This window comes from Capra hircus, chromosome 23 (assembly GCF_001704415.2).
Source record: "Capra hircus breed San Clemente chromosome 23, ASM170441v1, whole genome shotgun sequence".
Taxonomy (NCBI): domain Eukaryota; kingdom Metazoa; phylum Chordata; class Mammalia; order Artiodactyla; family Bovidae; genus Capra; species Capra hircus.
The window spans coordinates 45,388,749-45,409,809 of record NC_030830.1 but is presented as its reverse complement, the minus strand read 5'-3'; the positions used below and the strand labels follow the sequence as shown (position 1 = coordinate 45,409,809).

The 21,061-nt window shown below is 48.2% G+C and overlaps 1 protein-coding gene across 11 annotated transcripts in view; it reads left to right on the top strand.

The window, feature by feature from the left end:
• Window positions 1-21,061, top strand: part of DST (dystonin) — a 530,351-nt gene that overhangs the window by 41,970 nt on the left and 467,320 nt on the right. For all 11 annotated transcript variants that reach the window (XM_018038670.1, XM_018038677.1, XM_018038675.1 and 8 more), the window contains exon 3: window positions 11,616-11,810. In XM_018038670.1, coding sequence (XP_017894159.1) covers window positions 11,616-11,810 — 195 coding nt within the window. The remainder of the gene's footprint in view (window positions 1-11,615; window positions 11,811-21,061) is intronic.

Genomic DNA, 21,061 nt, shown 5'->3' with positions numbered 1-21,061 from the left:
TGCTCCTTCCCTCAGTTGTGTCCAGCTCTTTGTGACCCCATGGACTGTAGCCCACCAGGTTCCTCTCTCCACGGAATTTTCCGGGGAAAAAATCTAGAGTGGGTTACCATGCCCTCCTCCAGGGGATTTTCCCAACTATACTTCAGTTAAAAAATGTGTATATATCTAAAGCCAAACATTTATTTATTTAAAATAGATTGACTACTCTTTCCTTTATTATTTTTAGTATGCTTCTTTTTTTGGCTGCACCACGCAGCCTGTGGGAATCTTAGTTCCCTGGCCAGGGATAGAACCTGTGCCCGCTATGTCAGAAGCCTGGAGTCTTTACTGGACCACCAGGGAGGTCCCTAGAGCCTAGAAGTTGAATGCGCATCATCTCCTGTGGCCAGTGGCTCCCCTGCTGGGAGCTCAGGGTTAGAGGCTGGGGAGTTCTGAGCAGGGCTCTGGGTCTGCGCCAGGCTGTCTGAAGCTTAGTGAGCAACTGCAGGAGACCACTGGGGAGCTGACGTGAGTCCTCAGGGCCGGTGTGCCAAGGCTGGTGCCAGACCGTGGGTGACGACTGCAAAGAGCCAGGGACTGTGGCTGGCTGAGTGCCCTGGCAGGGGAGCGGGTAGAGGAGGAAGCAGAGTGAGTTGGGGCGAAGCATGTGTATTTCCTGTGGATTTCTTGGGGGAGAGCCTGCAGTCAGTTTAAGTGGGTCCAAGAGGAAGCCAAGAGGAGTGGAATGACCTTACTGGAATAGTACTGCTTTTCACTGTCAGTGGCTGGAGCACTTTTAAATCATCTGAGAACAACCAGAGCAATTACAGGCTCTACCCCACACTGGACGTAGGTTGAGAAAAACTGACTCCGGATGGTGGAGTTGAAGGACAGCGGGAGGGCCGGTCTAGTTGGCTGTCTGCATGGACCCTGTGAGTCTAGTTGGCTCTCTGCATGGACCCTGTGGTCCTGGCTTAGGTTAATCTAACAGTTATAATTAAAAAGCACTTTAAGCTCCTTACAGAAGATGATGCTCCATCTCAAGTAGCTTCAACCTTCAAATCTCCTTTTATTCTTTTTCCCCTCCCCTAGCCCCACCGTGGTGGACGTGTTTTCTGTCTTAGGCTCACTTGGACGCAGAATCAGAGACCTGCTGTATTTGAGGGCGTGTTGTAAGGATATATGTGTAATTTCGTGGAATTTAAGCAGCAGGCCTATGAGGGAGTTTGGCTTCACAGAGATGAGAGTTGTGGTTGTGGGGGTTGCTGTACGGAAATGGCGAAGCTGTGCCTCAGACCCACTCCAGCCGCTGCTGCCTCTCCTTTGCTGCCCGCTGGCTTTCATTCCTCACTGCGGTTTCTGTACTTTCACCCTCAGCCTGTAAGAGGGCCACATAGCTTCCATCAGGCCTTCGGAAACTGAGTCTGCAGACCCGCAACCCTGGGATTCCCTGGGAGCTTGTTAGAAATTCAGAATCTCAGGTCCTACCATCTGCATTTTATTAAGAATCCTAGGCTGTGCATTTTGAGTACAGTTTGAGAAGGACTGGCTACAGAATGATTTTTTTTTTTTCAGTTTCAAGTTCTGTTCTAAGTGGTCCAAGCTCTTAATGTCTCTCTATTATACTTGAGACTCTGCCCTGACATCGTGACCCAGGGTACAGAGCACACACCCCCAGGCAGCAGGAGCTGTGGGTGGGGCATATGTCCAAAAGAGAATGATTGGCATCAGTACAAAACTGCATTTCAGTTGGAATTCATTCACAATTGAAAAAAACATCAAGGCTTTCTGCTCATTAGAGATTCTGATCGGCAGGAATAAATTACCAGTTGATATACTATTAGTAAATATTAAAGAAACACAGTTATATTAGTAAGTGAGCCTTTGTCTAACATAAAGTGTATAATTCCTTAGATTTTGCAAAGATTAAAAAGACTTTCTGCTGTCATCATACCTCTAGGACCAGTGATCTATACCAACTAATGATTAATTAATAGGAAATAAGGTTTTTAAAAAGTAATACGCTGACCTGCTTACTCCTTGTCGGGGAATAAGTTCTCTCTGAAACCAGAAAGGTACACTGTTTTCCCATTCAGCTGACAGAGTGGCTTTCTTTTCATGGGCATTCTTTTCATGTGGGGTTATTAAGATCCACAAAGGGAAGAATCGCTTTGATCTGGAGGGCCCTGCTGCACACGGCACGGGGGGAACAGTGTTATTTTGACCCAAGTACTCACCAGCCACACAACAAGGGGCAGGAGCTGGTGTGGGTTAATGCAGGGATTGTCAGACTGCAGTCACAGGCGGGCAGCGGCAGCGTCACCTGAGGACACATTAGAAAATTCTCAGGCTGCATCCCAGAGCTGCTGAACCGGAAGCTCCGGACTGGGCCCAGCAATCAGTGTTTTAGTCCTCTTTCCTGGAGGTTTCTGTTGCTTGACAGAGTTTGAGAACCACTGACTGGGTCATGCAAACTCCTATACCAAGTGCTCACTTGAGTGTATAATGGTTCAACGACTCAAAACAAATAGATGTATATTTGTTGCTCATTTAAAGGTGCAGGTGGGTGAACAGGCTGCCAGAGTGGGCGGCCTCTGTGCAGTTATCCAGGGACTCAGGGTGATGAAGGTGCTGCCGTCTTTATTATGTGACTTTCAAGGCTGTCTGGAGGTCATCCCAGCCGAAAGAGAAGAGCATGGAGAAAGGGCAGAGGGATGAGTCCCTGGGCTGGGTCCAGAAGTGGGACACGTTACTTGTGTCCGTAGTAACACAAGTTAGAGCTCAGTCACGTGGCCCTGCTGGCCTGCAGGGGAGGCTGTGAAATCTCGTCTAGCTTGTGCTGAGGGGAAAGAGGGGAAAGAGGCAAACGTGGATTTTGGCGAGCAGCTCGCTGTATCTTTATGAACGTTTCTGAGGTTCTTTCTCTGTATCATTCTGGACTTATTTTATGCCAGAAACTTCTTTGACAGTCTCATCAGAACTCATGGACTGATTCGCAAAATGTTTTTAAATGCATAAAATAATAAGTAGAATACAAAGGAAATAAATTATATTGAAATATAATTATAAATTGTTAAAAAATGTTCACCTAGAATTGCCAGAGAGGAAAAAGAACAAAGCTGGAAGCATAACCTTCTAGACTTTAGACAGTAGTACAAAGCCACAGTAACCGAACACAGCGTGCTGTGGGTACAGAAACAGACACATGAATTGATAGAACAGAATAGAGAGCCCCAGAATAAACCTACATACCTCTGTCAATTAATCTTTGACAAAGGAGGCAAGAATATACAACTGAGCAAAGACAATCTCTTCAGCAAGTTGTGCTGGGAAAATTGGACAGCTGCAAGTAAATCAATGAAGTTAGAGCACTCCCTCACACCACACACAAAAATAAACTCACAATGGCTTAAAGACTCAAACACAAGGTGTTGCTGCTGTTGTTCAGCCACTCAGTCGTGTCCAGCGCTTTTGAAACCCCATGAACTGCCAGGCTCCTCTGTCTGTGGGATTCTCCAGGCAAGCATAGTGGAGTGGGTTGCCATTTCCTTCTCCAGGGGATCTTTTCAGCCCAGGGATCAAACCTGGGTCTCCTGCTTGGCAGGTGGATTTTTCACTGATCTACCTGGGAATCCCAAACATAAGATATGAAACCATTAAACTCCTAGAAGAGGTTAGAGGCAAAACACTCTTGGGCATAAATCGTACCAATGTTTGCTTAGGTCAGTGTCCCAAGGCGATAGAAATAAAAGCAAAGTTAAACAGCGAGAGGGAAACCATAAAAAAAATGAAAGGACAACCTACGGCCTGGGACGAAATATTTGCAAACGATGTGACCAAAGGCTCCAAAGAAGACATACAAATGGCCAACGGGCACATGAAAAGATGCTCAACAGCACTAATTATTATGGAAATGTAAATCAGAATTGCAGTGTGGTATCACCTTGCACTGGTCAGAATGGCCATCATCAAAAAGTGTACAAATAACAAATGCTGGAAAGGGTGTGGGAAAAAGGGAACCCTACACTCTTGATAGGAATGTAAACTGGTGTGGCCGCTATGGAGAACAGTACAGAGGCATGTTGAAAACTGAAAGTAGAGTTGCCACGTGATCCAGCATTCCCATTCCTGGGCATATATCCAGGAAAGACGAAAGCTCTGCTTTGAAAAGATGCACGCACTCCAGCGTTCACAGCAGCACTGATTATAATAGCCAACACATGGAAGCAACCTAGAGGTTCACTGACAGATGAGTGGATAAAGAAGTTGTGGTACATATATACAATGGAATATTACTCAGCCATAATGAATGAAATATTGCCATTTGAAGCAATGGATCTAGAGATGACCAAGTGAAGTAAGTCAGAGAAAGACAAATATTATATGATATCACTTATATGTGAAATCTAAAAAATAGTACAAATGAACTTATTTACAGAACAGAAAGAGATTCACAGACGCAGGAAACAAATGTACAGTTGCCAAAGGGGAAGAGGTGAGAGAGGGATAAACTAGGGTATGGGATTGACAGATTCACATTACCATATATAAAACAGATAAACAATAAAGTTTTACTGTATAGCACAGGAAACTATATTCAGTACCTTGTAGTAAATTATATATACTTCAATACCTTGTAGTAAATTATAATGGAAAATAATTGAAAAATAATATAGATATATACATATATCTGTATAACTGAATTGCTTTGCTGTACCCTTGAAACCAATGCATAGTGTAAATCAATTATGCTTCAATAAAAAACATTTTTGACAGAACAATAAGTATACTTCTTTATTAATGCAGTCCATGGGGTTGCAAAGCGTTGGACATGACTGGTGACTAAACTGAACTGAACTGAACTGATCAGTGCATTAAATGACAAGATCTAGTGGCTTGTTCACCAACTACTATGATTTTGAAGTAGCAATGAATGAATATAAATGGTACTTCTAGATATCTGCAGCCCCTATAATTCAGTATTCAAATATCTGTGATTTCTTTTGGTGGCAGAGATTTTGGCCATAGGGAGATTTCTTAATCCTGGTAAGCCTCAGTTTGCTTGTCTCAGTGGGTATACTAGGCTTAGCATCTAAATGGTGCTTAGTAAATTATTGCTTTCTCCTTTTTTTATCAGTCTACACAAACAGCCTGGTCAAGTCTGAGCGTTTAGCACAGAGGAAAATAGCTAGCCATGTGCGTGCATCAGGGGTTTCGTTTGCAGGCAGTGGGATCTGAGTCTGACTTAAACTGAAAGAGTGTATGTGTATGTGCTGTGCTCATTTGTGTCTGACTCTCTGTGACCCTGTGGACTGCAGCCCGTCAGGCTCCTCTGTCCTTGGAATTTTCCAGGCAAGAATAAGGGAGTGCAGTGTCATCTGCTACTGAAAGAGAATTTAATGCAAATATATGGTAGAAAGAAAGATTAGAACAGACAGCATTAGGAGCTTCAGAAGGTTGTTGGTGTGGCCACTGGATGAATGAATTCCTTCTGCTATGTTCAGTCTTTCCCTCCCTCCATTCAGTACTCAGTGTCCAAACGGTGGGACTTCAGTGGACTGACTCTCAGCCTCGAGCTCCCCCAGGAACTGTGCCGGGTTATTAAGAGAGGAGATGCTGGGTTGTCTGTGGAGCTCCTGGGCTTAGCTGCGTATCAGGACTGCAAGTCTGAGAGGGTGCTGACTCAAAGGGTGCTGATAACATGGGGTGGCCTGTAGACATGGAAGCAGCCTAAATGTCTGTTGACAGAGGAATGGATAAAAAAGGTGTGTACATACACACAATGGAATATTACTCAGCCATAAGAAAGAATGAAATAATGCCATTTGCAGCCACATGGGTGGACCTAGAGATTATCATACTAAGTAAGTCAGAAAGACAAATATCATATGATATGACTTATTTGTGGAATCTGAAAAAATGGTACAAATGAATTCATTTACGAAACAGAACTAGACTCATAGATTTAGAAAATAAGCTTATTCTTACCAAAGGGAAAAGGAGGGGAGGGATAAATTAGAAGTTTGGGATTAACACATACACACTACTATAAATAAAATGGGTAATCTACAAGGACCTATTGTTTAGTGCAGGGAACTATACTCAAACACTTTGTGATTACCTATATGGGAAAGGAATCTGAAAAAGAATATATGTGGGCGTATGCATGCTAAGTCGCTTCAGTTGTGTCTGACTCTTTGTGATCCGACGGGCTGTAGCCCGCCAGCCTCCCCTGTCCATGGAATTCTCCAGTCAAGAACACTGGAGTGGGTTGCCATTTCCTTCTCCAATGCATGAAAGTAAAAAGTGAAAGTGAAGTCGCTCAGTCTTGTCCGACTCTTCTCGACCCCATGGACTGCAGCCTAGCAGGCTCCTCTGTGCCTCGGATTTTCCAGGCAAGAGTACTGGAGTGGGTTGCCATTGCCTTTTTTGGACGTAGCAGCTAAACCACCATTTATAATAAAATTATGGGGTTTTTTTGTTTTTATTTTTTATTTTTTTAATTTTTACTTTATTTTACTTTACAATACTGTATTGTTTTGCCATACATTGACATGAATCTGGAATCACTGTGCTGTGCACCGGAAACAGACACATTTTAAATCAACTATGCTTCAATAAAGAAAATAATTTTAAAAATTTAAAAATAGGGTGCCCTAAAAATGACAGAAGTCCATTACGGAGAGACTGCCAAGTGCCTGCCACCTCCTGGTTGAAGGGCATGTTCAGTTCAGTTCAGTTGCTCAGTCGTGTCTGACTCTTTGCGACCCCACGGCCTGCAGCACGCCCAGGCCTCCCTGTCCATCACCAACTCCCGGAGTTTACTCAAACCCATGTCCATTGAGTCGGTGATGCCATCCAATCATCTCATCTTCTGTTGTCCTCTTATCCTCCCGCCTTCAGTCTTTCCCAGCAGTAGGGTCTTTTCAAATGAGTCAGCCCTTTGCATCATGTGGCCAAAGTATTGGAGCTTCAGCTTCAGCATCAGTCCTTGAAGGGCATGTGGGCAAGATCGAATGTCTGGAGGGAGAAATAGACTTCACAGTGATGCCATCAAAGCCTGTTAACACCTGCGAGAGGTTATAGCACCACCTGCTGTTTCAAAAGGAAATTTCCGTTTGTTAAAAGTCATGACTTAGGGATTTCCCAGAGAAGGCAATGGCACCCCACTCCAGTACTCTCGCCTGGAAAATCCCATGGATGGAGGAGCCTGGTGGGCTGCAGTCCATGGGGTCGCTAAGAGTGGGACACGACTGAGTGACTTCACTTTCACTTTTCACTTTCATGCACTGGAGAAGGAAATGGCAACCCACTCCAGTGTTCTTGCCTGGAGAATCCCACGGACGGGGGAGCCTGGTGGGCTGCCATCTATGGGGTCGCACAGAGTTGGACACGACTGAAGTGACTTAGCAGCAGCAGCAGCAGGGACTTCCTGTCGGCACAGTGGATAAGAGTCTGCCTGCCAACGCAGGGGACATGGGTTCGATCCCTGGCCCTGGAAGATTCCACGTGCTGTGGAGCAGCTTCATCCGTGCCCTGAAACTACTGAACCTGCGTGCTGCAGCTGCTGACAGGCGGGCTCCTGGAGTCTGTGCTCACAGCAGGAGAAGCCAGCAGTGAGAAGCCCCCACTCCCCGCAACTAGAGAAAGACCGCAAAGCACGCAAGACCCAGCTCTGCCCAAAATAAATAAAATTGTTTTCAAAAGTCATGGCGTATTTTTTGGTAGTGTTTAGAATGAGCACATGCAGGTAACCCCAGTGCTCTGCATTGCTTTAGGGAAATGAAGAAGCTGCCTGCTCAGTGATGACTCTGTGCTGTTTGCAGGGTTTGTGGTCGTAGTTCTGAGCGGCAGGTGAGTTGGCACCTCGGGATCCAGGAAGTGGGCCTGTAGTAATGAAGGGGGTAATGCATTGACTGCGTAGGCTGATATGTGTACTGTTCCATGAGGCTCATGTGGACCACCTCCTTTAAACACTGTCTGACCCCCGTGAGAGGCGAGTATTGTATGCATTCGGCAGAAGGAGAATCTGAGGCTTTGAGAAGTAGCAATCTCTGAGCTCCGAGATTGTACGCCTAGAAGTGGGAGAGCTGGGGTTCCAGCCCAGATAGTTCTGACTCTCAGGAGAGTGAGCGCCTGGGATGCTCTGGAGCGAAGAGCTCTCCTGATGAGCAGGGAGGGAGGAGCCTCCGTGTGTCTGTCAGTGAGGCACACCTGCAGCGTGACTCCTTTTCCTTTTCGTATTGGATTAATAACGCCTTAGTCTTTAAGAATACCTTTTATTTACACAAGCAATATGCCTAATGATCACAGGTGACCCGTATGTTTTGCTGTATACCAGGCACTGAGTACTTTACATTTGTTTATTCTTCTTAACAAATCTGTGAATTAAGTAGTGCTTTTAAGCTCCATTTTACAGATGAGGATGTGGCTAAGCAGCTCTTCAGGATCACACAGGTAGGAAGTGACAGAGGCCGTCATGAGCCCAGATAGCCTGGCTGCTGTCTGTGTCCTACCCTGTAGTGCTTGTAAAGAGTTATTTTAAAATAGTGCACTGTATTTGGATGTGAGAGAAATCACAGAGGCTTATGTGATGGTGCTCAGAGCTTCACAGATGTGAAGGTGGAATGAAAATTGAAGGAGTTAAGAAAAGACTGATTTAAACAGTTTCTAATTTTTATGTAAGCAATGCTTGACCATCTTCTTGGGCATACTTGGCAAAGTTCCTCTAGAGTAGATAGAGGGGTGTGGATTTACTGGGTTACTATTCTCCAGAATGACTACTAATTTTTTTTTGATCACTTTAAGGGAGTTTTATGTGGTTTTATTTCTAGAATTTGTAAGGCCTTTGAGGCCTTCTATTGGTAATAATAGAAAAGAGAGTGAAGTCACTTAGTCGTGTCCGACTCTTTGCGACCCCATGGGCTGTAGCCTACGAGGCTCCTCCGTCCATGGGATTTTCCAGGCAAGAATACTGGAGTTGGTTGCCATTCGCTTCTCCAGGGGATCTTCCCGACCCAGGGATTGAACTCGGGTTTCCCACATTGTAGGCAGACGCTTTACCATCTGAGCCACCGAGGAAGTCTATTGGTAATAGTAGAAGTTTTAGTAAAATTTGGTTACTGATACTCCTAAGAGCATGAGAGGAAGAGACTCTGCGTTCTTACCCAAGAAGCAGGCTTGGGTCAGCCCACTAGGACAGAGCTAGTAAGTTGTCACTGTTGATTCCATCATTTCTGGAAATCGGTGCCCCCTAGTGGTGACTGCACCCCCTCAGCCGTCCTCAGAGTGCGCGCATGGAGGGGACCGTCCAGGAACCTGTGCATTTAGACAGCAGCCTGGCTCGGCCAGCGTCCGGGCTCCCTCCTCTCCGTTCTTTTCGCGGCACCTGCTGTGCAGCCTGGTGGTGCGTGGGACCCTAGGCACCTCCTGGGCCCGGTGGGGACTGTGGAGGCACCCCTCAGCCTGCACACAGAGGAGGGGTCATCAGGCCCCTGTGTTTGCCGTGAGAAGTGCGTGCCCAAACTGCGTTTCCTCCTGCTTGTTTTTCCGTTGACCGCTGAGCGCCTGTGCATGTCACCTGGACTTCTGTCCTTTCCCGTCACCCTGGCCTGGTGTGCAGGGCCCCCCTGTCAGGGCCTCCGCGGCTCCCTGCACGTGGCTCTGCAGTGTCCACGGGGCCTCTCACCCCTGCTCCCCTGAAATCCATGCTCTCTCTTTTCCATGCCGTCACTGAAGTCTAAGTATCTGTATGTCTTCTAAAATTCAGAAGACCCACAGTCTCCAACGAGCCCTCCGTGGAGCCCTGGACGCCTCGTCCGCTCTCACTTCCCACTAGACTTCTGAGTGTGGCTGTGCTCTGACCCTGGCAGGCCATCCTTTTGCTGCATAAACACACCATCCATCCAGTCATCCCTTACCCCTCTGTTCTTCCCTCTTGCTCCCGTGCCTGGAGCATAGACCCTATATGCTCTGCACGTGCTGCTGGCCCCACTGAGCTCAGCTTCATCCATTTATCCTCGTGTGGGATCTGCTGGCCCCATGTGCCCTCTGCTGCCCCCCATCACCCGTCCCAGTCTGCTCGTGAACTCTGCGGCTGGCTTCTGCTCTGCGGCAAAACACTGGCCGTGCCAGGACAGGCATCATTTTACGGAATTCTGTGGTGTTTTCCAAAACAGATGCACATTCCCAGATGCACAACGGAGCTTGTTTCCATGTCCAGCGAGTTGTCCTTATACTTACCTTACTTAAAAGAGAAGGAAAATTAACCTTTTGTTCAGCGCCTGCTGTTTGCCAGATGCTATGCTTAGAATTTTAACATCCGTTGAAATTGATGTGAAAGTCGCACAGTCGTGTCCAACTCTTTGCGACCCCATTGACTATACAGTCCATGGAATTCTCCAGGCCAGAATACTGGAGTGGGGAGCCTTTCCCTTCTCCAGGGGATCTTCCCGACCCAGGGATCGAACCCAGGTCTCCCGCATTGCAGGCAGACTCTTTACCAGATGAGCCACCAGGGAAGCACTTTAGCATCTGTTACCTTCTAGAAAACCCTGTGAGAGAAAGCAGAGACAGACACAGACTAGAGGACAAATGTATGGATACCAGGGGGGAAAGAGGGTGGGGGTAATTGGGAGATTGAGGTGGATACATACAGGCTATTGATACTGCCTGTAAAATAGATAAGTAATGGGAACAGTATCTACTCAGGTGTTCTGTGGTGACCTAAATGGGAAGGAAATTAAAAAAGGGGATATATGTATACATAGGGCTGAGTCACTTTGCTGTACAGCAGAAAATAACATTATAAAGCAACTATATACTTCAATAAAAATTAATTAGAAAAAGAATAAAATTTTGTGCATATAGTAAAATAAAGGGTAAAAAAAAAAAAACAAACCAAAAACCTTTGAGGAGAACGTTACCCATTTGTTAGACTAGAAAAGTTAGGTCATTAATATTTAATAAATGTGTAGCTATAAGGAGCAGCATTTGCACCCCCGCCCATCTGACCTCCAAACCCACACTACACCGTCCTTCATCCAGTTAGGTTTAGGTCTTCACTTTAAGGTGTTGCTTGGTGATGCCTTGGAATCCTGGCCTTCCTTCCTGAAGGGAGGCAGAGGGCCCTTTCTCCGGGGTGCTGCTGGGTCCTGACCCTCCCCATCATCACGGAGCTCCCTTCTTCACACTTAGTCTTACTGTGTACACAGAAGTAGAGCAGTGTGTCTGCCTACTCTTTTTATAAAAACTGGAATTTCTGGGTTAAAAACAGTTTTTTTTTTTTAATGTATTGAAGTGTAGTCGATTTATAATGTATTAATTTCTGCTGTACAGCCAAGTGACTCAGCTGTACATACATCTAATATTCTTTTCCACGATTGTTTATCACAGGATATTGAGTATAGTCCCCTGCGCTTTATTCGGTAGGACTCTCTTGTTTACTAAAAGCGTCTCTCAATGGAGAATATCTCTGGACCCGGAACCCGGGTCTTGCCCGGCGTCGGGCTCCCTGTGGGTGGGCAGAGGGCCCCTGCGGGGCTGGTGGCTTTGGCGCCGCCTGCACCGCAAGCCCCAGGGAACAGCACAGCCGACCGGCACCAACCTGCGTGTGTCCGCTTGTGTCTCCTGCTCAGGGATTCCGATCCAGCCCCCGGCACCTCCGCAGACGCGCCGCCGCGGCCGCCCGGCTGGAGGACGTGAAGCCCGTCGCGGAGGCCCCGGCGCAGAGCGAGCAGGACGGCGCGGCGCGGCGGCGGCGGCTCCGCAGGGGCGCGCGCGTCCCGCCCGAGTTCTACCAGAGCGTGCAGGGCGCCGCTGCCCGCAGACCGGTGAGTGGGGCCGGGCGTGCCGGGAGTGTCAGGTGCGGTGTCGCCCGGAGCGGGCCTTAGTCCTCACACATGGTCCGGTCGACCTGAAGTGTTCCGCGAGTCTCTGATGGTCCGGCCAGCGGCGCTGAGCTCAGCTGTGTCAGTGTGGAGTGCGGTTTCCCGGGAAGTGCTGGTCGCTGGCGGGAGGGGAGACTGAAAACGAGAATCCCGACCCTGAGCGGGGGACCACAGCCCGGATGGGGCCACAGGGTCCCCCCGCCGAGGCCTGGCCGTGGTGAGGGCTGGGCCGGGGACCAGGGGCCTCCGCAAAGTGGCCTCGGAGTTGGGAGGCCTGGGCGGAGGGCTGACCCCTCCTCTGCAGCTCCTGTTGGGGCGATGCTGGGGTGCTGCGTCCTCTGGGGTGCGCTTTCTGTTGCTCCCACGGGGCCACGCGCTCCTTTTCTAGGGAGTACCCTGGGTCTCTGAAGCCAGACTGGACAGTTAGCTGGGAAGTCACCTGGACAGTTACCTGGGAAGCGTGGGGCGCACCTGGAAGCCGGTCTCCCCTCCTCACCGCCTGAGTTTGCTGTTCCATGTGCTCTGATTTTCTCTCTCCGTTGGGACTCTCACCCAGGGACGTGTTGCCAGGCTTGTAACAGTTAAGAATTTGGGGCTTAGAAGCTGACATTTTAAAAAACTTGTAGAGAGTATTTCATGACTTCAGTAACCTTGCATTGCTTCAGCTTTGAGACAAGTTTTCCTGTGGGTCACTTCTGTGTCGTGACTCTGGTCACCCGAGGGGAGCCGGCAAGATCTGATGTGATGATATGTCCCTGGGAGCTGTGAAAGCAGCCTTGCTGTTCATTCAGTGGGGTGGCTGTGTAGCAAGTGTATGTGGAGTTTGCTCCCAGGCCAGCGGCAGTGGCAAGAGGCTGAATTCCTTTACAGAAAAGGTCCTGTGTAAGATATGTGTAAGATAAACACATATTTAGAGAGTCTTCCTTTTATAGTTAAATAAAGCAAAGGCTAAGCAGAATTTGGTGTCTACTTGGAGCAAAATGAAATAGGAAAACTCATCCATTCAACAAAAGCTTTTCTACACAGGAAATAAGGGATACACAGACATATATTAACAACAAACATTACTGACGGCTTATTTGTGGCCCAGGCATTCTATGTGACTCACTTACCAAGCCTCTGAGGTGGAGGCTGGTGTTAGCCCTGTTTTCTGGATGGTGAAATAGAGCCCCAGAGAGGATCATAACTTGCCTGAGTTCACCCAGGGGCTGGGGCAGTGCCAGGGTTTGGGTCTGGGCTGTGGGCTTTGGAGCCCCAGCACCTCTCTGCAAGCTGCTGCCCTCCTGCTTCCTGGGCCTCCTGGCCCCGTTGATGGACAGACGGTCACAAATAAGCAGGGCGGGTCCGCGTTAGTGAAGTGCTGCCTTGGACCGTGCACCAGCACGAGGGGACGTCGGGCAGAACCAGACGTGTGTGCAGAGAAGCAGATGCCTGCGATGTCCTGAGAGGGGAGTCGAGCAGGTGGGCTGCGTCCCTGATGAGGAGGGCAGCGTCCCTGATGAGGAGGGCAGCGTCCCTGATGAGGAGGGCAGCGTCTCTGATGAGGAGGGCAAACACAGAAGCCAGGACACCCGATGGTGTGGCAGGCTCGGGGCAGCTCAGTGATGCTGGGAGATGAGACCAGGGTCTGGCTGGGCGTTAGGGGGCATCTTTTGCTAAACAGCGGGGCTTATCTTCTGCGATGTGGCCCTGTTGAAGGTAGGGCTCTCCTGCTTGGTTTTCCTGCTCTGAATCTAGCTAATTCTGTCTTTTGATTTTCCCACGTGGATGGTGAAGTAAGTCGGCATCACCGCGCCTTTACTCTCCCCTGAGCCCTGTGCCCGACTGCCATGGGCGCCTTGCTCTCTGTTTGCCTGGTGACTTCCAGTCCACCTTGACCACTGACTCGTCATCAGGCGACCTGCTCAGGAAAGTCTTTTCTGATCCTTCCCATGAGAGTGAGGTGCTTTGCCCAGATGTTGAGCAGAGCAGTTACTCAGGTGAGAAAGACAGGTTCTATAGTGAGACAGACGCACGTTTGCCTTCCACTCCATGGACCTGGCAGGAAGCAGTTTTCACACTAAGAGGTTCATGTAAGGCCTGCCCAGAAGTGTGAGTTGGGCTGCGATGGTCCAGCCAGCTTCCTGTGGAGCCTGTCTACTGCTTACCCACCACTCCTGGCCTGCAGGGGCGGCAGCAGGCAGTCGTCTTGCTGGGTCCCAGTGGGAAGGCTGGCTTCCAGGAGCCGTGGCTGAGGGCTGCAGCCTGCCAGAGCCCGCTGAGTCAGGACGAGGGCGGGGGGGGGGGGGCAGGTGCGCAGCTTTTCCGTGACCCGACCCAGCAGGATGCCAGAGGGCAGGGGGCGTGAGTGATGCGGATCTCAGAGCTCAGCACCCGAGGACAAGGCAGGGCAGGGATGAGCAGTGTGGGGGGCAGACAGGGACCCTGGAGGGCAAAGAACACACGTGATCATCTTTACCCAGCTGTCCAACTCCTGGAGACCCAGCTTTCTTATTGTGGAGTCGTCATAGCAACAGTGGCCTCCCTGATGGGTGAGGATGAACTGACGTGTGGAGGTGATGGCCTGCTTGGCATCAACACTCAGAACGTAGTGATACCTTCATTTTCTTTCCTCCCAGGCCTTGTCTTTCCTGGGGGCCAAATTGTCTGATCTAGAATGTCTCCTGGTAAACGGCACCTGATGCATTTTACTGAATAAACAGATGAGTGATGTGCCCACAGGACACAGCATACGCCCTATAGGATCCGGACAACAGAGAGGGTTTTTTTTTTCCCTTTTATCTCCCAAATGGGGTGGTCAGGGAGCAACTACTTCAAGAGACAGGACTGAGTTGGGCTAAAGTACACGTAGGAATCGGACAGGCAGCAGAGGTCAGGTCTGGGATGGTGCTGAGACCCATTTGGCTGGATGTGGAGGTTTATGAGAAATGTACAGGATAAAGCTGGAAATAGAGAGGGGGCCATGATACCACTGCATTTAAACTGCATCTTCTGTGCGTCATGGAGGCCCTGGAGGAGGTGAGCTGTCATCAGGAACCGAACTGGAGCAGGGTAGGCCCGAGGGCCGCGGGGCAGGGCAGCGGTCCCAGGGGTCTGGCTCCTGGTGTTTGGGACCTGAACGTGGGCTTCGCCAGTTGCTCTGTGCCGCCATCTGGTGGTGACTTCCAGTGGGGACGCTGCGGGTGGCCTTTGCCCTCTTCAGCAGGATTTGTTGGGAGGCAGTGGGGTTGGAGGGCAGGAAGGGACGGTGGGGGCTGTCCTGTTGTAAGCAAGCAAGAAGGATACTGCAGGAGCTTTCTGTGCGCAGGTGAAGCGCACCTCCTCCATCCATGTGCGTCTCCTCGGGGTCATTCTGGAGACTGAAGTTTGTCGGAGCTGGTAGCACAGCCTTGCTGACATTTCTTTGCATGCTGTATAGGTCGTGAGCACCAGCCTTGGTCCCCCTCTGGGTGGGGTTGGGTCCAGCCCGTGGGCCGCTGGGTGCCGCCTCTTCTCCTGGAGCCCCGAGCCTGCCTGTTCTGGCTCAGGACTCAGTGTTACTGCGGTGCCCTGAGGGCAGCTCTGATGAGGGCCTGGAGCTGGAATAAAGTACATCAGCTGTGCTGACTCGGGGTTGTGTGACTTTACGGGAAGCACTGCAGGCCTTTCTGGCGGCAGTCTGAGCGAGCACCAGGCCCGTGAGTCTGCAGGACTGACGACGGATGTTGCTGTCAGGAGGTGACTCAGAAAACATGACGGTGCACTTTCAGCCAGGAAGCGCCTGAGCCGCGGGCAGTGCATCATATTTCAGCGTCTTAGCGGCTCCGACCTGTTAACTTGTTCTGTGTGTAGCCTTTATGCTCCATTGTGGCTCTGAGAATTTGTAACAGAGATCACTAATATAAATAAAGTTAATAATGTGATTTTTTTTCCCCTGCTCTTTTGGGGAAATGAGATGATTCTAAGAGTGAGTAAGCCAAACATCAATCCTGATTTTCTCTCTTCGGTCTTTGGACTTATCCTGTACACGAAGACCTGTTGCTGGAACGTTTAGGAATTTTTACCACCTTGAAGCAGAAAAGATAACTAGATCCAGATCTCCCTTGCTTCTCTAGTATTTTGACTTTGCAGAGCCTTTTGAGCTCTGACTCCTAGAGCTGAAACATCCCATCCTACCGTCCCCGGGGTGGGTGCCGCGTCACCGCACACTCGCTCCCTCCCGCCCTGGGAGCACGTGGCTCTGTGCATCCCTGCTTTCCGCCTTTTACCTTCCCAGTCGTTCTCTGGTGCAGGCGCTCACTTTCCAGAGGAGGAAGCTTGTCAAGGTCATTCGCCTGGGGGATGACAGAACGAAGACATAAGCCCAGGAGTTCCTACCAGAGCACGTGGAATAATACAGAGGTTCAGACGATCCCTTTTCTGGGGCTAGAAGTTCAGCCTCATGGGTGGATCATAGTTTCATCACGTTAAGTCTCGGTTTTCCTACATGTCTAGATGTTTTTTAACTTTTGCATCCATCAATACCCGTTTTTAAATGGCGTTGAGCAGCACGGAGAAGCCCTGAACCTCCTTCTGGCCACGCTTCTTGATGAGCCTGGCCTCCTGGGGCAGAGGACCAGGGAGGCAGCAGGAGTGTTTCTGCCCTCACGTGAGCCTCTTAACATAGAACACACAGAGGGGATCAGAACTTGAGAGCACCCACAGATAACCAGGTGCCCTGACTCTGACCCTGTATGCTTTACGGATCCCAGTTCTGTGCACGTTTCAACCTCATCACGGGCATTTCCTTGACTCAGAGCCTCTGACTCTTTTTCAGTGGCGGTGAAGGACTCTGAGTAAAAACCACCAGCGCCTCCTGGCACCAACCAAGCAGTCACCCACTCCCCCTGCTGGCAAAAACAAGGCTTCTGTCCTTCACTCTGGGGCCCCTGTCCTGAGTACCTGGATAATCAAGCTTGGTACTTTTTAAAAAAGTTTATAAAGTATGTTGATTCAGTGTTGTGTTAATTTCTGCTTTACAGTGAGGTGATTCATATGTACTTGATTCGTAGGTATACTAAGGTGATTCAAATGTATGCCCGAACATACTCAGGACTGGGACACAGACTCTTGGAGGGCACAAACAAAACCTTGTGCACACCAGGACCCAGGAGAAAGGAGCAGTGACCGGCAGGAGACTGACCCAGACTTGCCTGTGAGTGCACAGGGGTCTCCAGCAGAGGCGTGGGCTGGAGGTGGCCTGCTGCAGGGTCAGGGCACTGAGTGCAGCAGTGCGTGCATGGGACCTTTTGAAGGAGGTCCCCAGTATCTTAATTCAGTTCAGTTCAGTCGCTCAGTCCTGTCCGACTCTGCGACCCCATGGACTGCTGTGCGCCAGGCCTCCCTGTCCATCACCAACTACTGGAGTTTACTCAAACTGATGTCCATTGAGTCTGTGATGCCATCCAACCATCTAATCCTCTGTGATCCCCTTCTTCTCCCGCCTTCAGTCATTCCCAGCATCAGGGTCTTTTCCAGTGAGTCAGTTTTTCGCATCGGGTGGCCAGAGTATTGGAGTTTCAGCTTTAGCATCACTCCTTCCAATGAATATTCAGGACTGATTTCCTTTTGGTTGGATCTCCTTGCAGTCCAAGGGACTCTCAAGAGTCTTTTCCAACACCACAGTTCAAAAGCATCAATTCTTAGGGACTCAGCTATCTTCATAATCCAACTCTCATATCCATCCATGACTATTGGAAAAACCATAGCTTTGACTAGATGGACCTTTGTTGGCAGAGTAATGTCTCTGCTTTTTAATATGCTGTCTAGAGGAGAAGGGGACGACAGAGGATGAGATGGCTGGATGGCATCACTGACTCGATGGACGTGAGTCTGAGTGAACTCCGGGAATTGGTGATGGACAAGGAGGCCTGGCGTGCTGTAACTCATGGGGTTGCAAAGGGTCGGACATGACTGAGCGACTGAACTGAACTCAACTGAGTTTTGTCATAGGTTTTCTTCCAAGGAGCAAGTGTCTTTTAATTTCATGGCTGCAGTCACCATCTTCAGTGATTTTGGAGCCCCCCAAAATAAAGTCTGTCACTGTTTCCATTGTTTCCCCATCTATTTGCCATGAAGTGATGGGGCTGGATGCCGTGATCTGAGTTTTCTGAACGTTGAGCTTTAAGCCAACCTTTTCACTCTCCTCTTTCACCTTCATCGAGAGGCTTTTTAAGTTCCTCTTCACTTTCTGCCATAAGGGTGGTGTCATCTGCATATCTGAGGTTATTGATATTTCTCCCAGCAATCTTGATTCCAGCTTATGCTTCCTCCAGCCCAGCGTTTCTCATGATGTACTCTGCATATAAGCTAATTAAGCAGGGTGACAGTATACAGCCTTGATGTATTCTTTTCCCTATTTGGAACCACTCTGTTGTTCCATGTACAGTTCTAACTGTTCTTGACTTGCATACAGATTTCTCAGGAGGAAGGTCAGGTGGTCTGGTATTCCCATCTCTTGAAGAATTTTCCACAGTTTGTTGAGATCCACACAGTCAAAGGCTTTGGCATAGTCAATAAAGCAGAAATAGATGTTTTTGTGGAACTCTCTTGTTTTTTCTATGATCCAGCGGATGTTGGCAATTTGATCTCTGGTTCCTCTGCCTTTTCTAAATCCAGCTTGAACATCAGGAAGTTCACGGTTCATGTATTGCTGAAGCCTGGCTTAGAGAATTTTGAAAATTACCTTACTAGCGTGTGAGATGAGTGCAATTGTGTGGTAGTTTGGGCATTCTTTGGCATTGCCTTTCTTTGGGATTGGAATGAAAACTGACCTTTTCCAGTACTCTGGCCACTGCTGAGTTGTCCAAATTTGCTGGCATATTGAGTGCAGCACTTTCATAGTATCATCTTTTAGGATTTGAAATAGCTCAACTGGAATTCCATCACCTCCCCTAGCTTTGTTCGTAGTGATGCTTCCTAAGGCCCGCTTGACTTCACATTCCAGGATGTCTGGCTGTAGGTGAGTGATCACACCATCATGATTATCTGTGTCATGAAGATCTTTTTTGTACAGTTCTTCCGTGTATTCTTGCCACCTCTTCTTAATATCTTCTGCTTCTGTTAGGTCCATACCATTTCTGTCCTTTATCGAGCCCATCTTTGCATGAAATGTTTCCCTGGTATCTCTAATTTTCTTGAAGAGATCTCTAGTCTTTCCCATTCTATTGTTTTCCTCTATTTCTTGGCACTGATCACTGAGGAAGGCTTTCTTATCTCTCCTTGCTATTGTTTGGAACTCTGCATTCAGATGGGTATATCTTTCCTTTTCTTCTTTGCCTTTCACTTCTCTTCTTAGCTATTTGTAAAGCGTCCTCAGACAACCATTTTGTCTTTTTGCATTTCTTTTTCTTGGGGATGGTCTTGATCCCTTCCTCCTGTACAATGTCACGAACCACCATCCATAGTTCTTCAGGCTCTCTGTCTATCAGATGTAATCCCTTGATCTATTTGTCACTTTCACTGTATAATCATAAGGGATTTGATTTAGGTCATAGCTGAATGGTCTAGTGGTTTTCCCTACTTTCTTCAATTTAAGTCTGAATTTGGCAATAAGGAGTTCATGATCTGAGTCACACTCAGCTCTTGGTCTTGTTTTGCTGACTGTATAGAGTTTCTCCATCTTTGGCTGCATGAAGTATAATCAATCTGATTTCAGTGTTGACCATCTAGTGACGTCCATGTGTGGAGTCTTCTCTTGTGTTGTTAGAAGACGGTGTTTGCTATGACTAGTGCATTTTCGTAACAAAACTCTGTTAGCCTTTGCCCTGCTTCATTCTGTACTCCAAGGCCGAACTTGTCTGTTACTCCATGTATTTCTTGACTTCCTACATTTGCATTCCTGTCCCCTGTGATGAAAAGGACATCTTTTTTGGGTGTTAGTTCTAGAAGATCTTATAGGTCTTCATAGAACCATTCAATTTCAGCTTCTTCAGCATTACTGGTTGGGGCATAGACTTGGATTACTGTGATATTGCATGGTTTGCCTCGGAAATGAACAGAGATCATTCTGTCATTTTTGAGATTGCACCCAAGTACTGCATTTCAGACCCAAGTACTGCATTTGACTATGAGGGCTATTCCATTTCTTCTAAGGGATTCTTGCCCACAGTAGTGATAAAATGGTCATCTGAGTTAAATTCAGCCATTCCGGTCCATTTTAGTTCACTGATTCCTAGAATGTCCATGTTCACTCTTGCCATCTCCTGTTTGACCTCTTCCAATTTACGTTGACTCATGGACCTAACATTCCAGGTTCCTATGCAACATTGCTCTTTACCGCATCGGACTTTACTTCCTTCACCAGTCACATCTACAACTGGGTATTGTTTTGCTTTGGCTCCGTCTCTTCATTCTTTCTGTAGTTATTTCTTTACTCTTGTCCAGTAGCATATTGGGCACCTACAGACCTGGGGAGTTCATCTTTCAGTGTCCTATCTGTTTGCCTTTTCATGTTGTTCATGGGGTTCTCAAGGCAAGAATGCTGAAGTGGTTTGCCATTCCCTTCTCCAGTGGACCACATTCTGGCAGACCTCTCCACCATGACCCGTTCATCTTGGGGCCCTCCATGGCATGGTTCATAGTTTCATTGAGTTGCACAAGTTTTTGGTTCATGTGATCAATTTGATTAATTTTCTGTGATTGTGGTTTTCATTCTCTCTGCCCTCTGAGGGATAAGCATAAGAGGCTTATGGAAGCTTCCTGATGAGAGAAGCTGACTGTGGGGAAAACTGGGTATTGTTATGACTGGGTGACACCATGCTCAGTAAATCTTTAATCTAATTTTTTGAGATGGGCTGTGTTCCCTCCCTGTTGTTTGACCTGAGGCCAAACTCAAGGGGATAGATCTGGTAGACAGAGTCCCTGAAGAACTATGGATGGTGGTTCGTGACATTGTACAAGAGGCAGTGATCAAGACCATCCCCAAGAAAAAGAAATGCAAAAAGACAAAATGGTTGCCTGAGGGGGTCTTATAAATAGCTGTGAAAAGAAGAGAAACTAAAGGCAAAGGAGAAAAGGAAAGATATACCCATTTGAATGCAGAGTTCCAAACAATAGCAAGGAGAGATAAGAAAGCCTTCCTCAGTGATCAGTGCCAAGAAATAGAGGAAAACAATAGAATGGGAAAGACTAGAGATCTCTTCAAGAAAATTAGAGATACCAGGGAAACATTTCAT